At 37.1% G+C, this 21,261-nt stretch overlaps 1 protein-coding gene across 2 annotated transcripts in view; it reads right to left on the minus strand.

Annotated features, from left to right (window-relative positions):
- LOC107899407 (trafficking protein particle complex subunit 8) overlaps positions 1-21,261 on the minus strand; it is a 33,458-nt gene that overhangs the window by 5,785 nt on the left and 6,412 nt on the right. For both annotated transcript variants that reach the window (XM_016825111.2, XM_016825112.2), the window contains 12 exons: positions 4,725-4,845; positions 4,513-4,575; positions 4,350-4,430; positions 4,136-4,230; positions 3,898-4,048; positions 3,556-3,642; positions 3,068-3,187; positions 2,848-2,976; positions 2,673-2,770; positions 2,454-2,577; positions 2,161-2,268; positions 1,597-1,735 (listed from right to left, as the gene is read on the minus strand). In XM_016825111.2, the coding sequence (XP_016680600.1) occupies positions 1,597-1,735; positions 2,161-2,268; positions 2,454-2,577; positions 2,673-2,770; positions 2,848-2,976; positions 3,068-3,187; positions 3,556-3,642; positions 3,898-4,048; positions 4,136-4,230; positions 4,350-4,430; positions 4,513-4,575; positions 4,725-4,845 (1,316 nt within the window). The remainder of the gene's footprint in view (positions 1-1,596; positions 1,736-2,160; positions 2,269-2,453; positions 2,578-2,672; positions 2,771-2,847; positions 2,977-3,067; positions 3,188-3,555; positions 3,643-3,897; positions 4,049-4,135; positions 4,231-4,349; positions 4,431-4,512; positions 4,576-4,724; positions 4,846-21,261) is intronic.

The following is a 21,261-nucleotide window of genomic DNA, read 5'->3' on the forward strand; positions in this document are numbered from 1 at the left end:
TAATAAAAAAATCAATATAACAATAAAGTACACCTCCTTATCATATCATTAACTGATTATTTTACATTTCTAATGGTTAAAGTTTGAGATTCAATTGAGTTGAAGTTGAATCTCAATTCCTTCGCAGGAATGTGAAAGCTTTCTAGTTAGGCTAGGAAAGGATTAGTGCAGGACATCTAATTGAACAATGAATCCTCAAAAATGCTCAGTCACTACCAATTGCATCATTGCCAGAAAAAAATCTACAAGCTGATTTGCCTAGAACAAATTAATTATTTTCAAGCATTCTACTTTTAAAATCAAGATGTCCTTTCATACTCCAAAGATCAAAAGGAGGCCAGCCACCAATCTCATAAAAACATATCGTTTTCATGAGTAACTGAATATGTAGGCTTTGACAGGTGAATATTCTATAGTAAACTGAGCAGGATAACATTGTAAACTTTATAAAGTAACCCCCAAAAAAAAGTCATCCTATATGTTTGTGTGACAGCAAGAAATTTAAAATTGGTAGTCATTCTCCCTTCCCAATCACAATAAACTACGCTACCTAGGCTGCATCCAGTTAATCCTGTGGCATAATTATTTCTATGAACTAATAGAACTGAAAGAACAAAAAATTAGTGCAACCAAGAGCAAAATATTTCCCCGTGTTAACAAACTTCACCCATCATGTCCCTCCAAGAATAATGCAAAGCATGCATTTTTGTCTCCTTTCATTTTAAGAATCTCTCCCATTTATGCCTAACAAGTCTAAGAGCTTTAGACTGCCAATTTGTGATCCCAGTTGTCCCAAGAAACTCTTCGAAAGTTCAGCAAAATTGTGTTCTTCCAGTTGAAATTGATAAAAAGAAAATACACTCAAGCTTCATTCACCTTTAATATTACAGGAAACTTTTGACATGTATTTTCAAAAAAGTCACTTAAAGTGAAAAGGAAAAGTTTTAGCTATACACATTAAGACTAACATACATTTTAATGATTGAAATACAGTCAGCAAATCAGAGTCTTCCATGGGCAAACTTGTATTGCTAGAAAGAACATTGAAGTATTAGGGATGGATTTGGGGTGGTTGCCTCATGTTCTAGAAAGTATCCAATTGGGAATAAAATAAAAAATAAAAGAATTAGATCCCCCAAAGGAACTCCATCTAGATGTCTGTCATAGCAAAAAGAAGATGAAATTAGGGAAACAAGTAGGCTAAAACTCTGTCGACAATAGCAGCAAAGAGCGTGATGATATTTTGTTAATCGCCAGTAGACAGACATGACATAGTTGTACAATAAAATTTCTCAAGGCAATAGGCAATATGGAACTTCGGGACAAATTATTGCAGCACTTGGTACTAGGCTTTATTTTGGTTCAAGCTTTGGTCCATTCAGGTAGTTCGGAAACAATAAAAGAGAAAGCTGGTCCCACTGACTAAAATCTATGTAATGCTTTGTTGCTCAAAAGTAAAAATTAGCTGAATGTGAACCAGTCACCAGCTAAAAAACCTTCTTAAGTCTGTCTTGACAAAACTCTAAGCTGGACAGAAAATCTTTTTGACCCAGAAAACAATTATTGGCATTATGTAATGTGGTAACACCTTCATACCTCCTGCCACACAAATATTTGATTCTTTATATTTTCTCGGAATAAGCTTTGATTGCACATCCAGCCAGTTGGACTTGGCAAACAATGATGGGATCATATCCTCCTCCAGTGAACGCCATACACCTTCTTTGATGCTTGCCTAAGAAAGAAATAAAGAAACAACAATGGCATCATGCAGAAATCATCTAAACCATTTTCTGAAACATATTCATTAAGCATACAAACAGATCACAGGAAAATAAATGTAGTTATGTTTATAAATAGAATTCAGTAATTCCATGCACAAAAATCACAATCATGAACAAAAACTAAACTAAAAATCATGTGCCTCCAACAAGCAATGCTTCAGCAATCCATCACCAGCATGATCCATATTCCAACATCAGCAAGATCACTACATTTAAAAATTATATGAGTGCTTTTGCATGCATGCACAATCCATCAATTAACAGTGACACAGAAACAAAGTGGGGAAATTGAGATCTAGAAGGAGGCATCTTCAAGAAAATTGAACAAAAAAAAAATACAAATTTCCGGGTAACAACAAATAATAATTCAACTTACAGCCGCTGGAGATGCATAAGTTCGATGATCTTCAAAAATGACCTTAAGTGAGGAAATGTTGATAACAGGTAACTGAAGTTTCAACACCTCAAACGTTTTTCCAGTTTTCTATATCATCCGAGAAAAATGCAATTAGATAAACCCAGTTAAACTTACATGTGACAAAACTAATTAGACAATCCCACTTTTTAAAATAAAGGATAGATTCTCTACGACCCAAGAAACACCTATTTTATTTTTGCTTTCCCCAGTCTACCAAACACAAAGGAAATCAAGCTAGCATTACTGATCACCTGAACAATATGAAGAAAATCTCTCAGAAATAGCTCCTGTGATGTCTTTGATTGATGACTGCTGGCCAAGATCTCCAGCATATGAGTGACTGCAACATCATACATGCCAAGAGAAGCATACCACCTATATCAAGCAAGTTTTATTAGCAATATTCCACAATAAAAATACGAAACCATTAAATTTATATAGGACCCAGATGCACTGTCTATGTAGCTTACTGTCCAATGTGGAAATGAACACGATCTTTAATAAGGTTCCATGTGGTTCCTCTGTAAACAGAAACAGCATTCCTATATGTGCGTATCGCATGTTTAATCTGAAAAAGATATCATTGTAAAATATTAGAAGATGGAGAAGTTGATATATTATCCCAGTACTTCCGGATTTGGATACCTGATCACATTTTTTATAATGATCACCAGAGAGAACAAGATGAAACCCATATTTATGCAGCATTGGTGGTTTTGATAACAAGTAGCAAAAAGAAGCTTGCTCGAGCATCACAGCTGAATGTAAAAGATCCTACGGGATGAAAATAAAAATAAAATTAAAAGTTGTGAGTTACAGATAATATGCACTCACCCAAAGCAATTCCCAGGAAATGGAACATTACCTCACCACAAATGCGGAAATAAACAGTGGCAGCTTCTTTAATCTGATTTCTTGTCTTCAGCATCTCTATCCACCAAAGACCACATCTCGTAGCATTTTGTTGAACAGCAGACCCAAGCTTCTGCATGATTTGAAAAAGAAAATGCAAAATCACAACCGGGGATGTTAACACTCATTGGAATTTGCTCTACATAAAAGTTTGTTTGATATCAACAACTCCCAGTGGTCACCACACTATTACTAACTACTTACACAAACCAGTATAAGACTTAGTTCATTGTAGCAAAAGAAAAATCCCCAAAACATCCCCAATACCATAAGTCATCTTCATGACATCAATAATCAAATCACTTCAGATTAAAAATGGGTTCCATAATATGGATAGTGATGAAGAAAATTAAGGTCGCTAAAAGAATTCCAACAAACCATATTCATAATAAAGCCTAAAAGTTACAAGGAAACAGGAAAGGAGCCAAGAACTATACATACTAAATAGGTATTAAATGCATTTTCCATGCAGTACTCTGCTTCTTTTCGTGATTGATCAAGCATGAAGTATGTAAGCCCGATCATCTCCTGAAGAAATGAACAAAACATATTAAGTTTGAAAATAGACACACAATAACCCAAGAAGTAAACCCAAACATACTGGTAGAAAGTTTTTGCGACACCTATGCCGATGAGAATGAAAAGGAATCCAAACTTTCTATTAGGAAGATAAAAATCATTTGCATGAAACACAAAAATCAACTTAAAGCGGAGCATGAACATAAAGAGCAAAAGAAAATGGTATATTTACAATATAAACAAATCAATAACATTTGAAGCAACCTGCACACCAGCATAGCGCTTCCAGGCTTTATCAAGCTTGTAATCAGTGGAAATTAGGCGATAGCTGGAGACGGCAAGCTCATAGTCTCGTAACATGAATGCATAGTCACCCAAAACTCTAATCTGAGATTCAATTGAGCTAAAGGTATACCTATGAACAGAAAAAATAAAACTAAATTACGGTAACTCAAGAAACAAGAAACAAACTTGAATTTCAATGAATGAGCAGCACACTTACACAGGACCATTTGTGGTGTCCAATGCATCTTCCTTCCCCTTCCTCCACCATAAGTTTTTAAATTGGTTCCTAAAACCTTTCCTTGTAGAAGAAACCTAATTTTAATATGAAACATGACAAGAGGAATAAGAACACAAAAAAGACAATAAGAAACAAACATTAAAACATAAAACAATAAGCAACAGATAAGAAGACATTTTGGGAATTAAAATACCTGTTGGTTCAACAAACGTATCTTTTGTTCCATGTAAGGAATGATGTGTTTAGATGATAATTCTTGCATGAGATTCTTAATCTGTTCCCAGATTATGCAACCATAAGTAGAAGTACAAACAGAGTTATCCAAGGATATCATATAAAGTTGCTGAAAATCTTACTTCATTAAGGTCATCTAGTTTGAGGAAGCGACCAAGATGTTCAGTAGCTAAAGCATCAGATCTCTGACACAAAAGTACATAAACTAAAGCATTAGACTGACATTATCAAATGCTTTTGTTGGTACCTTGAACCAACATAAGATTCCCAAACATTTCCCTATGAACAAGTATGTAACTGAAAGATAATAATCCTTCAAAGTCAAGTAATTTACAAAAGTAGACCAAGGGGTATCTTTATGGCGAGTCTGCCCATCTTGAGAAAAATTAATGCAAAGTAATTGACAGTCATTTGGGCCAAATGTACTTCTCATCTCAGTCAAAATTTTAGTAGCCCTGCAAACAAAAAAGAGAAAAGAAGACGAATTAAAGAACTTTCAAGTTTCATCTGACTGCGTGCAGATCTCATCATCATTTGTTCTTTCCTCACAAGGCATCCATGTTAATTAACTGAAATACGCATGATGTTATTATGCAATCTATATCAGGTCTTCAGCTTCCTTTTTAGTAATCATATTATCAAAACCATCACCACAAGCAAGTAGAACTAATTACAAATTCCTGATTGGCATAAGATGAAAGAAAATCAGTCTGAAACTGCACTTCCTATCCTCAAAAAAAGCTCAAGTTGCTCCCATTTTCACATTGACGTAGGAGCTTTAATTTATATTATAATATTTTATTGTTATAGTTTTATCTTATAATATTTATTTTAAAGCATTAATATATTGTAGACGGCTAGGGTTATTAGTTATCTTTAGGGTTTAAAGCTAGGGCTAGGAATAAAACTTTATTTACAAGAAAGCCTAGTAACTTTACTTGCAAGAAGAAATGGTCTATAGGGGTTTTACAGCCCTTATTATTAATTTGATTATTTTCTTTGAATTAATAGAAAAACTAGAGGTTTTCTATAACCCTAAGTTTTCTAGAGTTCCATCTTCTTTCTAATTCATTTGCTCAGCTCTAATTCTCTTATTTACTGTTGTTTTCTGATACGTGATACTTAGTGAATGAGAAATTTGACAGAGACAAAAGAAGAAAGAAGCAAAGAGTTGAAAGGAGAAACAGAGAAAAAATCACAATCATTCCATAACTGTCCCTTTACACCCTTCCCACTAGAAATAGGAGTGCATAATGGCCAAGGGGTTGGTTGCCACTAGCTGTTATTGACAGCTGTAACCTTCCCTCAAACATCACCGTTTCAATTAACTAACTATGCTGCCCAAAACACAGCGTTTCTAGCTACTCTATAACACAAGCAAACTGCACCGTTTCACTTAAAGTCTACTAACCAAAACGGTGCGCAGCACCAACGGTCATGAAAGGCAAAAGAAAACAAAAAATAACAAAAGCATTTTCAAGCCATAAAACTGCCTTCCTTGAAAGATCCTCCTCAAGTATTGAAATGGGGCCATATTTGTTGTAAGTCGTGGAGCACCTGCCAAGTTGAGTCCTCAGGGAAGGTATTGGCTCACTCATCTAAAACCTCAATGATTGCACGGTCTCCTCTACGAACCATCCTCTGTTGTAGTTCTTTCAATGGCTCTTTGGACAGAGCTCCATCAGTGTCAACTGGTGGCAGACTAATTTGGCTCGGAGCCTTCCCCACATGTTTTTTTAACTGAGATACATGGAAGGTCAAGTGGATTCTGGAGTCAGTTGGCAGCTTTAACCGATAGGCCACTTCCCCAATTCGTGCTTCCACTATGTAGGGACCAAAATACAATGGTGAGAGCTTCTGGTTCATGACTCATCTCATGGAGTAGTGTTGTCGATAGGACTGCAATTTCAGATACACCAAGTCCCCTTCTTGAAATTCCCGGTCACTCCTTTTTCGATCGACTATCTGTTTCATTCTTCCTTGTGCTCTTTTAAGGTGGAACTTAAGCAATTGTTTGGCTTCCTCTCAATGTTTTAAACTTCTATCCACAGTTTCCACAGGTGAAGATCCAGCTAAGTAAGGCAACTGGTGAAGAGGTTCCTGACCATATAGTGCCTCATAAGGGTTGCATTGGATGGCAGTGTGATGGGTGTTGTACCACCACTTTGCCAATGGTAGCCATAACAACCAGTCACTTGGTGATACGAGTCACAAAAGCCCAAATTCTTGAAGGCAAGGCCCAATAAGCAAATTCCCAGCCCAATCAAGAAATCCATCCATACTTAGTTGAAAATCAGGCCAAATTGTCAAAGTGGCCCAAGTTGTAAAGTTTTATTTTTATTTTTATTTATTTATTTATTTACTTAGTTTAAATTTTTATGTCAATATTCAGTCCAAGAGTCCCAGATAAAATGACCTTTGACCAAATTTCCATATTAAAATAATTAAGAGTTTTTTTATTTTAGTTTTCTAATTAGATTAGGACTAGTTATAAGGCCTATTTAAAGGCATGGCTGTCCACCTTGTTAAACACTTATCATTATTATTAAAATTTCAGATTTGTTGAGAGCAGAATTTTCTTTGAGTTTTCTCCAAGATTTCTCTCTTGAGTTTTCTTTAGAAATTGTTTTAACAATCTTGTGATTGTGGGAGCCATCTTCAACCTTCTTCTTGCCATTGATATTCTTTGGAGGGGAGATTAGAGCCGTTTGAAGGGAGTTGTGAGATCTTTCGAGATTTCAAGGCTTCTTAGGACTTATCTTTTAATTTCTTACTGTCAATTCTTTCTTTATTTCTACTTGTGCTGAATCATTATCTAATCTATTTTCTGTTCTTATTGTGTTTTCAGCCTTTTTCTATCTTAAGGAATCAACCCAAAAATCCCCAATTTCTAGGGTCTTTCCATACTCTTTTTGGGTGAAATTAGATTGTCGAAATTTGGGGAAAACTATCTTAGTGTTCAATTGGGCAGAATCACAATCTCCTTGAGGGTTTCAAGAACCCTAACACTTATTTCTATTCTCAATTTGATTCTTTGCTGATTTGGGAATTTTATTTCAGATCTGGAAATTCAAAGTTCTAATCTTTTAAATTTCTGTTTCGTTTCGGATCTGATTGTTTAGGGTTTTCGTAGGAGTTTCCCGTGACTTGGCAACTCGATCTTGATCCGCGCGCAACCCCGTATCATTTGGTATCAGATTTTGGGCGTTTTGGGTGTTCTTGGTTGATTTCTAAACTGATCTCAATATTTTAAAGCAAAAACAGCAGTTTTACCCAGAAAAATCTTTCAAAAAAATTTTATTTGAGTGGGTAAACGTTGTCAAATTGATCTGAAATTTTACATACATATTTGTGGCACTGTGATTGAATATAAAAAATTTATTCCTGCAAAAAAATCAGTCAAAAAAGTCAAAAAATCGAAAAAAATACGAAATCCAATAAAAATTTAAAAAAAATTCAGCGGGTTGAGTTTGGTGCCCAAACTTTCCAGATCAAAAATTAAATATTTAAGGACATTCGAGATTTAATTTTGTGATTTTTTGAGATCGGGAACACCTCGAACGAAGTTGTCAAGTTACTCCACAGTTTTTCGGGTTTTCTGTTTTCAGCAATTTTTATTGATTCTTAGCTGTAGGTTTTCATTTGTTTGCTTTTTATTATCCTTTTAAAATATCTAACACCTTCTTGTTTCTTGTGTTAGTAGGATTTAAACGTGTGCACAATCCTTCCTCGGTGCAACACGAATCACTTGGTGTCTCGTCAGTTTTTGGCATCCTAGTGCAAATTAGGATTCTTTGGTAGTTTGGTTCACACTCTCTAATTGGTTGATATAAACTCTGATAAAGAACTCACAAGATTGAATTCGACCTCATTGAGAATTTGATTTTTCTTTTTTAGTGATTAATGGTGAGGTTTGCTAACTTTTATTTTTGAGTGTTGAGTGTTTATTTTTTACAGGTTTTGAAGATGTCTAAAGGTGATAATAATGATGCACTTATGAAAGTCCAACAACAGTTAGACAGACATACTGCTGCAATCACACAAATAAATGCTACACTTCAAGCATTGAATACTACTTTGAATGAGGTACGAGTGAATCAAAAACATCAATATCGAGATCCAATTAAGGAAGATAGGGATAACCAGCCCCATAGGTGCAACCCTCAACGTGTCCCTAGAATGGATGATGATTGTCATGATCATGGACAATCATCTTTGGCAAAACCAAAGAGCGAGCAGCAACGAGAACATCTCTTTCATACTCGCTGTCACGTACAAGGTAAGCTTTGTAGAGTTATTATTGATGGTGAAAGTTGCTCGAACATAGCCAGCACGACGATGGTGGAAAAGCTTTGCTTAACCACTACCAAGCATCCACAACCTTATCAACTACAAGGGCTTAACAACGAAGGCCAATTTAGGGTCACTCAACAAGTGCGCATCGCCTTTTCTATCGGTAAGTATCAAGACGAAGTTGTGTGCGACGTAATACCTATTCAAGCCTGCCATTTGTTGCTAGGAGAACCGTGGCAACTGGATCGAAAAGTCACTCACGATGGTCGTACCAATAGGTATTCTTTCAAGCATCAAGGAAAGAAACTCACCTTAGTGCCGCTCACTCTGGAACAAGTCTATGAGGACCAAATCAAACTGAAAAATTCTGTTAAAACAAGTGAGGAAAAAGAAAAAGAGAATGAAAAAAAGCAAAAAGAGATTGAGAGTGAAAAAGAAATTGAAGAAAGAAGAGAAAATGAATTAGAAAAAGAAACAAAAGAAAAAGACGTGGAAAGGATAGTGAGGAATGTTTCCACTAACCAAGATATGAATTTTTCTTGTGTTGCTACTTTTCAGGTTCCCGAAAGATCGAAAGATAACTTTCAACTTCAATACCTCTCAAATGAAAGACGCTTTCATACGATCAACTTAAGCAAAGATGAAATCACACTACATGATCCCGAAAGTAAGCGAGGTAAGGAAATTTTAGAAACCGAGTCCAGTGCAGATTTGAAAATTATTGATAAAACTTTTGGTGACTTAGTTTTTAAAAGATCCCTTCATTTTGATCCGATTAATTGTTACTCTTCGATTGTGGTTGATAAAGTCATTACGAAAAGAAGCGTGATTTGTTATTCTCTTGATTTACCTTGTGTAAAATCCTTGAATTTGTCCAAATCTGTTTTGGAGAATAAGGTAACGAAATTTTCCAAATTTGTTTTCAATTTATATTCGTGCCTTAAACAGTTTATGTGGTTGTACATGAAGTTTGAGTTCCATTTGACAAACGTTAACTCAACAACGAAGATTCGACTACACTATGCCCCCGATGAGCGAAGGTTTGTTTTAAATGAAAAAGGTAAAATCGACCCTTATTCTTCTGCTTATCGAGGTAAGATGCTTGAAACCTTTGAAACACTTTTGTACTCCTCGGATAGTGATAAAGATCGTGTTAATGAACACTTAGATCGAAACGTGCTTGACTGTCCTATTTTATTTATTGATGATCTATCTGTTTTGATGGTTGATAAAAAGATTCTTGTTTTTGATAATGCATGTGTGAGTGAATCTATAGACCGTCGATTAATGCATGGTATGATTATGCAACTCTGTGAACCATGTGAATCTTTTCAAATACCTACTTGTGACGATTATGTTTACCATTTGATTTATTACTCGCAATTTATTCATGGTTTGTGGGAACAATGTGAGACGACTGAATGCCTTAAAACATGTCCATCTTTGTTTCAAATATTTGACGAGACAATGGTGAGTAAATTAGATTGTTTGCATGGTAATCTGAATCTGTCCATTCACATGCGTTATACCTGTTCTATTATACTTATGATTGGATTACAAGCTTATTTCCGTTGCTATTTACTATCTCATGGCTATTCTTCTCAGTGGACTCAATTGCCATTAGTCCCGTTCGATAGAGGAAAGTCGAGTTCATTTGATTTTTCAGATTCGAAGACGAATCTTTTTGAGGAAGGGGGAATGATACGAGTCACAAAAGCCCAAATTCTTGAAGGCGAGGCCCAATAAGCAAATTCCCAGCCCAATCAAGAAATCCATCCATACTTAGTTGAAAATCAGGCCAAATTGTCAAAGTGGCCCAAGTTGTAAAATTTTATTTTTATTTTTATTTATTTATTTATTTATTTACTTAGTTTAAATTTTTATGTCAATATTCAGTCCAAGAGTCCCAGATAAAATGACCTTTGACCAAATTTTCATATTAAAATAATTAGAAATTTTTTTTATTTTAGTTTTCTAATTAGATTAGGACTAGTTATAAGGCCTATTTAAAGGCATGGCTGTCCACCTTGTTAAACACTTATCATTATTATTAAAATTTTAGATTTGTTGAGAGCAGAATTTTCTTTGAGTTTTCTCCAAGATTTCTCTCTTGAGTTTTCTTTAGAAATTGTTTTAACAATCTTGTGATTGTGGGAGCCATCTTCAACCTTCTTCTTGCCATTGATATTCTTTGGAGGGGAGATTAGAGCCGTTTGAAGGGAGTTGTGAGATCTTTCGAGATTTCAAGGCTTCTTAGGACTTATCTTTTAATTTCTTACTATCAATTCTTTCTTTATTTCTACTTGTGCTGAATCATTATCTAATCTATTTTCTGTTCTTATTATGTTTTCAGCCTTTTTCTATCTTAAGGAATCAGCCCAAAAATCCCCAATTTTTAGGGTTTTTCCATACTCTTTTTGGGTGAAATTAGATTGTCGAAATTTGGGGAAAACTATCTTGGTGTTCAATTGGGCAGAATCACAATCTCCTTGAGGGTTTCAAGAACCCTAACACTTATTTCTATTCTCAATTTGATTCTTTGCTGATTTGGGGATTTTATTTCAGATCTGGAAATTCAAAGTTCTAATCTTTTAATTTTTCTGTTTCGTTTCGGATCTGATTGTTTAGGATTTTCGTAGGAGTTTCCCGTGACTTGGCAACTCGATCTTGGTCCGCGCGCAACCCCGTATCACTTGGCCTCTCGTCGATCATGCACCGGAGGCATCCCTCGAGGCACCTGTTTAGAACCTCTGTCTGCCCATCAGTCTTTGGATGGTAGGCAGTTGACATGTGCAAGTTAGTGCCTAACCTTTTAAACAACTCCTGCCAAAATTTGCTTGTAAAAATTTGATTTCTATCAAACACTATCGAATCAAGAAAGCCATGAAGCCTATAGACCTGGTTAAGGTACTCCTGAGCAACAACCAATGCAGTGAAGGGGTGAGTTAAGGCCAGGAAAATGTGCATACTTGGTCAAACGGTCCACAACCACAAGAATGGTGTTCTTGCCCCTTGAAGCTGGCAATCCTTCTATAAAGTCCATGTTGACTGATGACCAAGCTCGAGCAAGGACTGGTAAAGGCTGTAGAAGGCCTGGATTAGGGAATTATCAACCTTGCACTGTTGACATATCACACATTCACGCACCCACTGTCCAACATCCTTGGAAAGTCCCTTCTAATAAAAAAGTCCAACCATTCTGTATCTAGTGGTCTCTACACATGAGTGGCCACCAATAGCTCTCCCACGAAAATACTGAAACAAGTCTCTTCTTAGAGTGTCACTGTCTCCTACAACAATCTTCCTTTTTCTTCTTAAACCCCTATCATCCCAAGAGTATTTAGGATGCAAATAAGGATGCCAAGACATTGAAGGAACTATAGTGTGTTGGTCCATTCCCATTTGACTTCCTTCTTCAATAGTGTAGTCAATGGCTTAGCCATTGCCCTATAGTGTCAAATGAACTGTATAGCCAAACAAACCCAAAAAAAAACCTCTCAATTCATTCATTGAAGTTGGTGTTGGCCAGTTCAACACACTATCGACCTTAATAGCATCCATAGAGACTGAGCCTTTGGAAACGATGTGACCCAGGTATTCTATCTCAGTGGCACCAAAAAGTACATTTGCTTTTTTTGGCAAATAACTGATGCTCTCAAAGTAACAGAAGGACCTCCCTTAAATGGACCAAATAAGCATATCAGTCCACTGAATACACTAGGATGTCATCAAAAAAAACAAGTACTGATTTTCTGATAAGTGTTTTGAAGACTGCATTCATCAAAGACTGAAAACTCGAGGGTGCATTGATGAGGCCAAAAGGCATGACTGAAAACTCGTAATGGCCCTTATGCGTCCTAAATGCAATTTTGTGTATGTCCTGCTCCATTTTGATATGATGATAGCCAGATCTCAAGTCCAGCTTGATGTGAGCTTGCCTACGAACCAAATGGAGAACGAACAAGAAGCTATTAAGCTGCCCATTGGTCCAATAACGCGAGCTAGAGCTAAACGATTTAAAGTTGCTATTTTAGCATTGGTGGAACGGATTGAGGAAAATGAAAGCAAAGAGCTTAAAGACGAGCTGAATATTTTCAACTTCTTTGAAGTTGAAATTCGTTCTAGCTAATTAAATTGCTGCTGGATTTTAAACCATTTAAATAAGCATTTAATTAAGTCTTATTACAGCTTATTAATATGTTTTTATTTAATATAAGTGTTTAATATGTCTTAATTTAGTTACATTAAAGATGTCTTGATTTCATTTAGTTTGTCTAAATTATTACATGTCTTAAATCTGTTCAACCGAATTTGTGTCATGCTTTATTAATATTTAAGTTGTTTCAATGTTAAATTAGGATGTTCACATTATGTATTTACTTAGTTCAGCTTAATTTGATTGAAATTAATTAAGTTCATGTGTGTTTTTAGGTACAGCCGAATTTGAAGATTCATTGGGCAGATTCATGCATGAAGATTCAATGGATGTGAAGATGCATGCATGTTGGGTTCAATGCACCAAATGATACATGCATGGACTATATTAAAGATGGTGTGCTGATTGTTGAAGTTCTCTAAGTGACCATTCGGCCAAAAGAGATGATTTTCCATTCTCCAAAGCTGCCATTTATTTCCTTCACATTGCTGGGTACATTGTGGCTATTCGGTTCATGATGTTCACACCTTATGGTCATTCAAAACCGTCCATTCACACTTCCAAATGACTGTTCAAGTTGCTAATTAATGATGGTAATTTTTCAGCAAGAGTTGCTTCATTATTGACCTTATTAAACTCCATTGGCCGAATGTAGCTGCTGCCAATTTTCCAAGTTCGTTGAAGCTCTTCCTTGGTCTATATTCAGCCGAACATTGATTCAAGACCATTCATGGATCTTAGCTCAAAATTAGTTCAATGTTTACTTAGTTTTTAAGTATTGAACTTGACTATTCGGCTACCAGTCACTTAAGCTATAAATAGTTCTTGAATTTCTTGTAAAAGGACTTTTTGCCAAATTTCTGAATGAAATATAATTTTAGTGAGAAATTCACTCTCTTTATTCTCCAAAGCTCAAATTGACTTATCTTCAACGAGTGGCGTCAATCTGACTTTGTTCGAACTTATCACCCATTGGTGTGGCGTTCTTCATACCGTAGGTTCCTATTTTGCTAAATAGAGGGTCTCGGTTTTTATCCTATTTCCATTTCTTTCTTTGAAACCTTAAGCCCGGGTCCTTATTTGATAATAAGGGTTCGATCTTGTTTCATCGAATTACCCAGCAAACAACAACCCATCAAACTCCTTTGTTCCTAAAGCCATCCAACTTCAAACACCAAGACTTGAATTTGATTCAATTCCGACACTACCTAATTTCGATCGGGAAAGATTACGACTCGTCTTTACATCCGAAACGAGCTCGTATCAGTTGGTATCAGAGCTAGCTAAATTAGGTACGTAAATCGTAGCTTCGAAAAAAAAAAGTTAAAAAAAGTTTCGAAAAAAAAAATCCGAAAAAAAAAAAGAAGGAAAAAATTGCAAAAAAAAAATTGCATACGGTCTAGGTGCGTACGAAAAGAACGTAAAATATCCGTAAAAAAAAAAAAAAAGTCTGGAAACACTTCAACAAAAATTTTTCCGAAATCATATTATACACCCTTTTATACCCCTTTGAGTGAAATTTCACACTATTAAAAAAAAAAATTTTCAATTCGTGAATTCATTTTATACGCCACATCTTTAAACCTTTCTTTCTTTCGAGCCTACCCTAAACCATACGATTTTCCTTTGTTTAGCCTTTGAAGCCGACCCACAAGTGGGATAAGTCTAAGGTAGCTTTTTAGAATATCGAGAGTTGGATTTGAGAGGTAAAAGGCAAGAGAGTACATCAAGATAAAAGCCGAAAATAGAGTGAAACACGAGAGGAGTGAATTTTTTTCTTGTGAGCGAATTTGTGAGGTTTTTGTGGTGAGGAAATATTTTGTTCTTATTTTAAACATGTCTAGGAGTCCGGATCGTCGAGCAACAAGTGGAGGAGCTTCGAATGCTGCTGGTGGAGGAGTAAACCTTCAACCGAGGAGAAACGTTCCCGGAGGTGGAGTGCCCGATCTCCAAGTCCAAGCAATCGTACGAGAAATCTCTCGTCTGTTCCAACCTCAATTCGATTCTCTCAATGAACGAATGGAACAAATGGAGGAACAAAGCCAACGTGCGAACACCTCTCCTATTCCGAGAAGAGAGCGAGAACGTCCATGGCAACATGCAAATGATCTATATGAACAAAGTGATGATGAAAGTGATCGAGGTTCACGACAAAGTGCAAGGAGACGAGGTCATCGAGCACGAGAACAAAGAGATCGAGAGAGGCCCGATGATGATTTAAAGAATATTAAAATGGCGATTCCTGCTTTTCAAGGAAGATCGGATCCCGAGGCCTATCTTGAATGGGAGAAGAAGGTGGAATTAGTTTTCGAGTGCCACAATTACTCGGAAAGCAAAAAGGTGAAGTTAGCTGCTATAGAATTCTCCGACTATGCCATAATATGGTGGGATCAACTCACGTTGAGCCGAAGACGCAATGGAGAACGTCCCGTGTCTACATGGGCGGAAATGAAAGCAATAATGAGAAAGCGTTTTATTCCTGCTTACTATCACCGGGAGTTGTATCAAAAGCTCCAAAGCTTAACTCAAGGCCAACGAAGCGTGGAGGATTATTACAAAGAAATGGAAGTGGCCATGATCCGCGCCGATGTGGAGGAAGATCGAGAAGCCACCATGGCTCGATTTCTCGCCGGCCTTAACCGAGATATCGCAAATATCGTCGAACTACACCACTATGTTGAGGTTATTGATATGGTCCATATGGCCATAAAGGTCGAAAAACAACTAAAAAGAAAATGTACGTCACGAACTTTCTCTAACACTTCTTCTATGCCTAGGTGGGGCAAGGGACCAACAAACGTGACATACCAAGCCGAAACAAAGAAGTAAGTGGTGCCACCAAGTTCAACAAACCGATTGCCGAAACGAGTAAAGGAAAGATGGAAGCCCAACCAAGTCGATCTCGAGACATAAAATGTTTCAAATGCCTTGGAAGGGGCCACATCGCGAGCCAATGTCCAAATCGGAATGTGATGTTTGTTCGAGACGATGGCGAGATTGAATCTGAAAGTGAACAAGAGAAGGAGGCTATTGAACAAACCGAAGATGAAGAAGATGTTGAACAAGCCGAAAATGGAGAAATATTGGTGGTGAAGAGAAGCCTTACTTTGCAAGGTGCCGAAAACGATCAACAACGCGAAAACATTTTTCATACGCGATGTCAAGTGCAAGGTAAGATTTGTTGCGTTATAATTGATGGGGAAGTTGTACAAATGTGGCAAGTTCAATGATGGTGGAGAAACTCGGATTGGCCACCATTAAACATCCCCATCCGTATAAACTCCAATGGCTTAACGATGGTGGAGAATTGAAGGTAACGAAGCAAGTGTTGATTTCGTTTACAATTGGGAAGTATCAAGATGAAGTTATGTGTGACGTCGTACCAATGCATGCGGGGCATCTTCTTTTGGGGCGGCCTTGGCAATTCGACAAGCGAGCGATTCATGACGGATATACAAACCGATACTCTTTCAAACACATGGGACGAATGGTGATGTTAGCTCCATTATCACCGAAACAAGTGTATGAAGATCAACTCAAAATGAGGAGTTCGATTGAAAAATCAAAAGAAATCGAGAGAGAGCAAAAAAAATGAAAAGAATAAAGAAAAGAGTGAAGAAAAGAAGAAAAACAAAAAGATGAGTGATAAAAAAAGAGAGAGTGATTCAAAAGAAAAAGAAACGAGTGATGAAAATGAAAAAAAGAATTTGTTGGTAAAAGAGAGAGAAGTTCGAAAATCGATGTTATTGAAACAACCATTATTGGTTCTTTTGTACAATGAGAGCTTGCTTGGCACTAACGAATTTGATGATAAGTTGCCCTCTTCTATTTTGTCTGTGTTGCAGGAATTTCGAGACGTATTCCCGGAAGAAATCCCGAGTGGGTTACCACCTATTCGTGGAATCGAACACCAAATAGATCTTGTGCCGGGAGCCGCGATTCCAAACCGACCTGCTTACCGGAGCAATCCTGAAGAGACGAAAGAATTACAAAAGCAAGTAAATGAACTCCTTGAAAAGGGCTATGTGCGCGAAAGCCTTAGTCCATGCGCCGTGCCTGTTTTGCTTGTCCCGAAAAAGGATGGAACGTGGAGGATGTGCGTGGACTGCCGTGCTATAAACAAGATAACTATCAAGTATCGTCATCCTATACCACGATTGGATGATATGCTTGACGAGCTAAGTGGCGCAAGTCTGTTTTCAAAAATTGATCTTAAGAGTGGTTATCACCAAATACGGATGCGTGAGGGTGATGAATGGAAGACTGCGTTTAAAACGAAGCATGGGCTTTACGAATGGCTCGTTATGCCATTTGGCTTAACGAACGCCCCAAGCACGTTCATGAGGCTTATGAATCACGTTCTAAGACCTTTTATTGGTAGATTTTGCGTCGTATACTTCGATGATATATTAGTTTATAGTAAAAATTTAGATGATCATGTTTTACATTTGAAGGCTGTTTTGGAAGTATTGAGGAAAGAAACTTTGTATGCTAATTTAAAGAAATGTGAATTTTGCACTAACAAGGTTGTGTTTTTAGGTTTCGTTGTTAGTTCGGAGGGCCTTGAAGTCGATCAAGAGAAGGTCAAGGCGATCCAAGAATGGCCCCGTCCGACGAATGTCTCCCAAGTCCGAAGTTTCCATGGATTAGCAAGTTTTTACCGTCGATTCGTGCCAAACTTCAGCACCTTAGCCGCACCCTTGACTGGAGTTATTCGTAAGAATTCCAACTTCGTTTGGGGAGAGGAACAAGAAAAATCCTTTTTGAAAATTAAAGATTGTCTAACTCATGCACCGTTATTAGCTTTGCCTAATTTTGATAAAACCTTCGAGTTAGAATGTGATGCCTCAGGTTTAGGCATTGGAGCCGTGTTGATGCAAGATGGACGGCCTATTGCCTATTTTAGCGAGAAACTCAATGGTGCCGTCTTAAACTATCCGACTTATGACAAGGAGCTCTATTCGTTGATTCGAGCCTTAGAGACGTGGCAACACTATCTTTGGCCCAAAGAATTCGTCATACATACCGATCACGAATCCTTGAAGTACTTAAAGGGTCAACACAAGTTGAATAAGCGGCATGCTAAGTGGGTAGAATTTCTCGAATCTTTTCCATATGTTATTAAATATAAAAAAGGTAAGGAAAACGTAGTGGCTGATGCACTATCTCGAAGGTATGCGTTGTTAAATATTTTGGATGCTAAGTTAATGGGGTTTGTATTTCTTAAAGATTTATATGTCAACGATGCTGACTTTAGTGAATTCTTTAGGTTATGCGCAAAGGGAGCTTACGAGAAGTACTATCGACATGATGGGTACTTGTTCCGAGAAGGAAAGCTTTGTATACCCCAAGGTTCCGTACGAGAAGTGTTGATCGAAGAATCTCATAGTGGAGGATTAATGGGGCACTTCGGAGTTGCAAAGACGTTAGCCATGCTCAACGAACATTTCTTTTGGCCTAAGATGCGACGAGATGTCGAACGGTTTTGTAATCGATGCATTGCATGCAAACGGGCTAAGTCACGAATTAAGCCCCATGGTTTGTATAAGCCATTGCCTATTCCCGAAACCCCTTGGTCTGATATCTCAATGGATTTCGTGCTAGGTTTACCGAGGAGTAAAAATGGCCGAGATTCAATATTTGTGGTTGTAGATAGGTTCTCAAAAATGGCTCATTTTATAGCATGTCATAAAACTGATGATGCCGTGAATATTGCTAATTTATTTTTCAAAGAAGTGGTCAGGTTGCATGGCATGCCTAGGACGATTGTGTCCGACCGAGACGCGAAGTTTCTTAGCCATTTTTGGAGGACACTATGGGGGCGCCTTGGAACGAAGTTGCTGTTTTCAACCACTTGCCATCCGCAAACGGACGGTCAAACCGAAGTGGTCAATCGGATTTTGTCTACATTGCTTCGAGCTATCATCCGGAAAAATTTGAAGGCTTGGGAAGAATGTTTACCACATGTGGAGTTTGCGTATAATCGAGCTATTCACTTAGCTACCAAATTTTCTCCTTTTGAAATCGTTTATGGTTTCAATCCGTTAACACCATTTGATTTAATGCCATTGCCTTCTAACCAATTTGTGCATGTAGATGGAAAGCGTAAAGCTGATTTCGTCAAGCAATTGCACCAACGAGTTCGAGAAAACATTGAGGCAAGGACCAAGAACTATGAACAACATGCTAACAAAGGTCGTAAACGAGTTGTGTTCGAGCCGGGAGATTGGGTGTGGTTGCATATGCGCAAGGAAAGATTTCCTATGCAACGACGATCTAAACTACTTCCGAGAGGGGATGGACCGTTTCAAGTCCTTGAACGAATTAATGACAATTCTTATAAATTGGACTTGCCTGGTGAATATAATGTTAGCGCGACTTTTAACGTTTCTGATTTGTCTCCGTCTGATGCAGATTCCGATTTGAGGACAAATCGTTCTGAAGAGGAGGGGAATGATGTGAGCTTGCCTACGAACCAAATGGAGAACGAACAAGAAGCTATTAAGCTGCCCATTGGTCCAATAACGCGAGCTAGAGCTAAACGATTTAAAGTTGCTATTTTAGCATTGGTGGAACGGATTGAGGAAAATGAAAGCAAAGAGCTTAAAGACGAGCTGAATATTTTCAACTTCTTTGAAGTTGAAATTCGTTCTAGCTAATTAAATTGCTGCTGGATTTTAAACCATTTAAATAAGCATTTAATTAAGTCTTATTACAGCTTATTAATATGTTTTTATTTAATATAAGTGTTTAATATGTCTTAATTTAGTTACATTAAAGATGTCTTGATTTCATTTAGTTTGTCTAAATTATTACATGTCTTAAATCTGTTCAACCGAATTTGTGTCATGCTTTATTAATATTTAAGTTGTTTCAATGTTAAATTAGGATGTTCACATTATGTATTTACTTAGTTCAGCTTAATTTGATTGAAATTAATTAAGTTCATGTGTGTTTTTAGGTACAGCCGAATTTGAAGATTCATTGGGCAGATTCATGCATGAAGATTCAATGGATGTGAAGATGCATGCATGTTGGGTTCAATGCACCAAATGATACATGCATGGACTATATTAAAGATGGTGTGCTGATTGTTGAAGTTCTCTAAGTGACCATTCGGCCAAAAGAGATGATTTTCCATTCTCCAAAGCTGCCATTTATTTCCTTCACATTGCTGGGTACATTGTGGCTATTCGGTTCATGATGTTCACACCTTATGGTCATTCAAAACCGTCCATTCACACTTCCAAATGACTGTTCAAGTTGCTAATTAATGATGGTAATTTTTCAGCAAGAGTTGCTTCATTATTGACCTTATTAAACTCTATTGGCCGAATGTAGCTGCTGCCAATTTTCCAAGTTCGTTGAAGCTCTTCCTTGGTCTATATTCAGCCGAACATTGATTCAAGACCATTCATGGATCTTAGCTCAAAATTAGTTCAATGTTTACTTAGTTTTTAAGTATTGAACTTGACTATTCGGCTACCAGTCACTTAAGCTATAAATAGTTCTTGAATTTCTTGTAAAAGGACTTTTTGCCAAATTTCTGAATGAAATATAATTTTAGTGAGAAATTCACTCTCTTTATTCTCCAAAGCTCAAATTGACTTATCTTCAACGAGTGGCGTCAATCTGACTTTGTTCGAACTTATCACCCATTGGTGTGGCGTTCTTCATACCGTAGGTTCCTATTTTGCTAAATAGAGGGTCTCGGTTTTTATCCTATTTCCATTTCTTTCTTTGAAAACCTTAAGCCCGGGTCCTTATTTGATAATAAGGGTTCGATCTTGTTTCATCGAATTACCCAGCAAACAACAACCCATCAAACTCCTTTGTTCCTAAAGCCATCCAACTTCAAACACCAAGACTTGAATTTGATTCAATTCCGACACTACCTAATTTCGATCGGGAAAGATTACGACTCGTCTTTACATCCGAAACGAGCTCGTATCACAGCTTGGAGAAGAAGGTTGCTTGACCAAGCTCATCGAGTAGCTCTTCAATCACAAGGATAAGAAACTTATCCCTTATCCTTGATTATAAGTTGATTTAATTGCATGTAGTCTACACATAAACACCAGCTCCCACCGTTCTTTTTCACTATGACAATTGGTGAGGCAAAGGAACTGCAGTTGTTTCTAATTATTCTAGCCTGAAGCGTCTCTTGAATCATTCTTTCCATTTCATTCATTTAGAGTATGGAGTACCAGTAGGGCCTAACCTTGACCATAGCAGTTTCATCCTTAAGAGGAATGTAGTGGTTCTGCATCCTAGGAGGGCACAGCCCTTGAGGGACTTGAAAAATATCATCAAAGCCAACCAACAATTTGTGTAAGTCTATATCCAAGGTATTGGTAACAGTAAACAAGGAAGCTTGAGCACCAGTAGTTAAGAGCAAAGTATAGGGACCATGGCTAATGAA

The sequence above is a fragment of the Gossypium hirsutum genome, chromosome D04 (genome assembly GCF_007990345.1).
Source record: "Gossypium hirsutum isolate 1008001.06 chromosome D04, Gossypium_hirsutum_v2.1, whole genome shotgun sequence".
Classification (NCBI taxonomy): domain Eukaryota; kingdom Viridiplantae; phylum Streptophyta; class Magnoliopsida; order Malvales; family Malvaceae; genus Gossypium; species Gossypium hirsutum.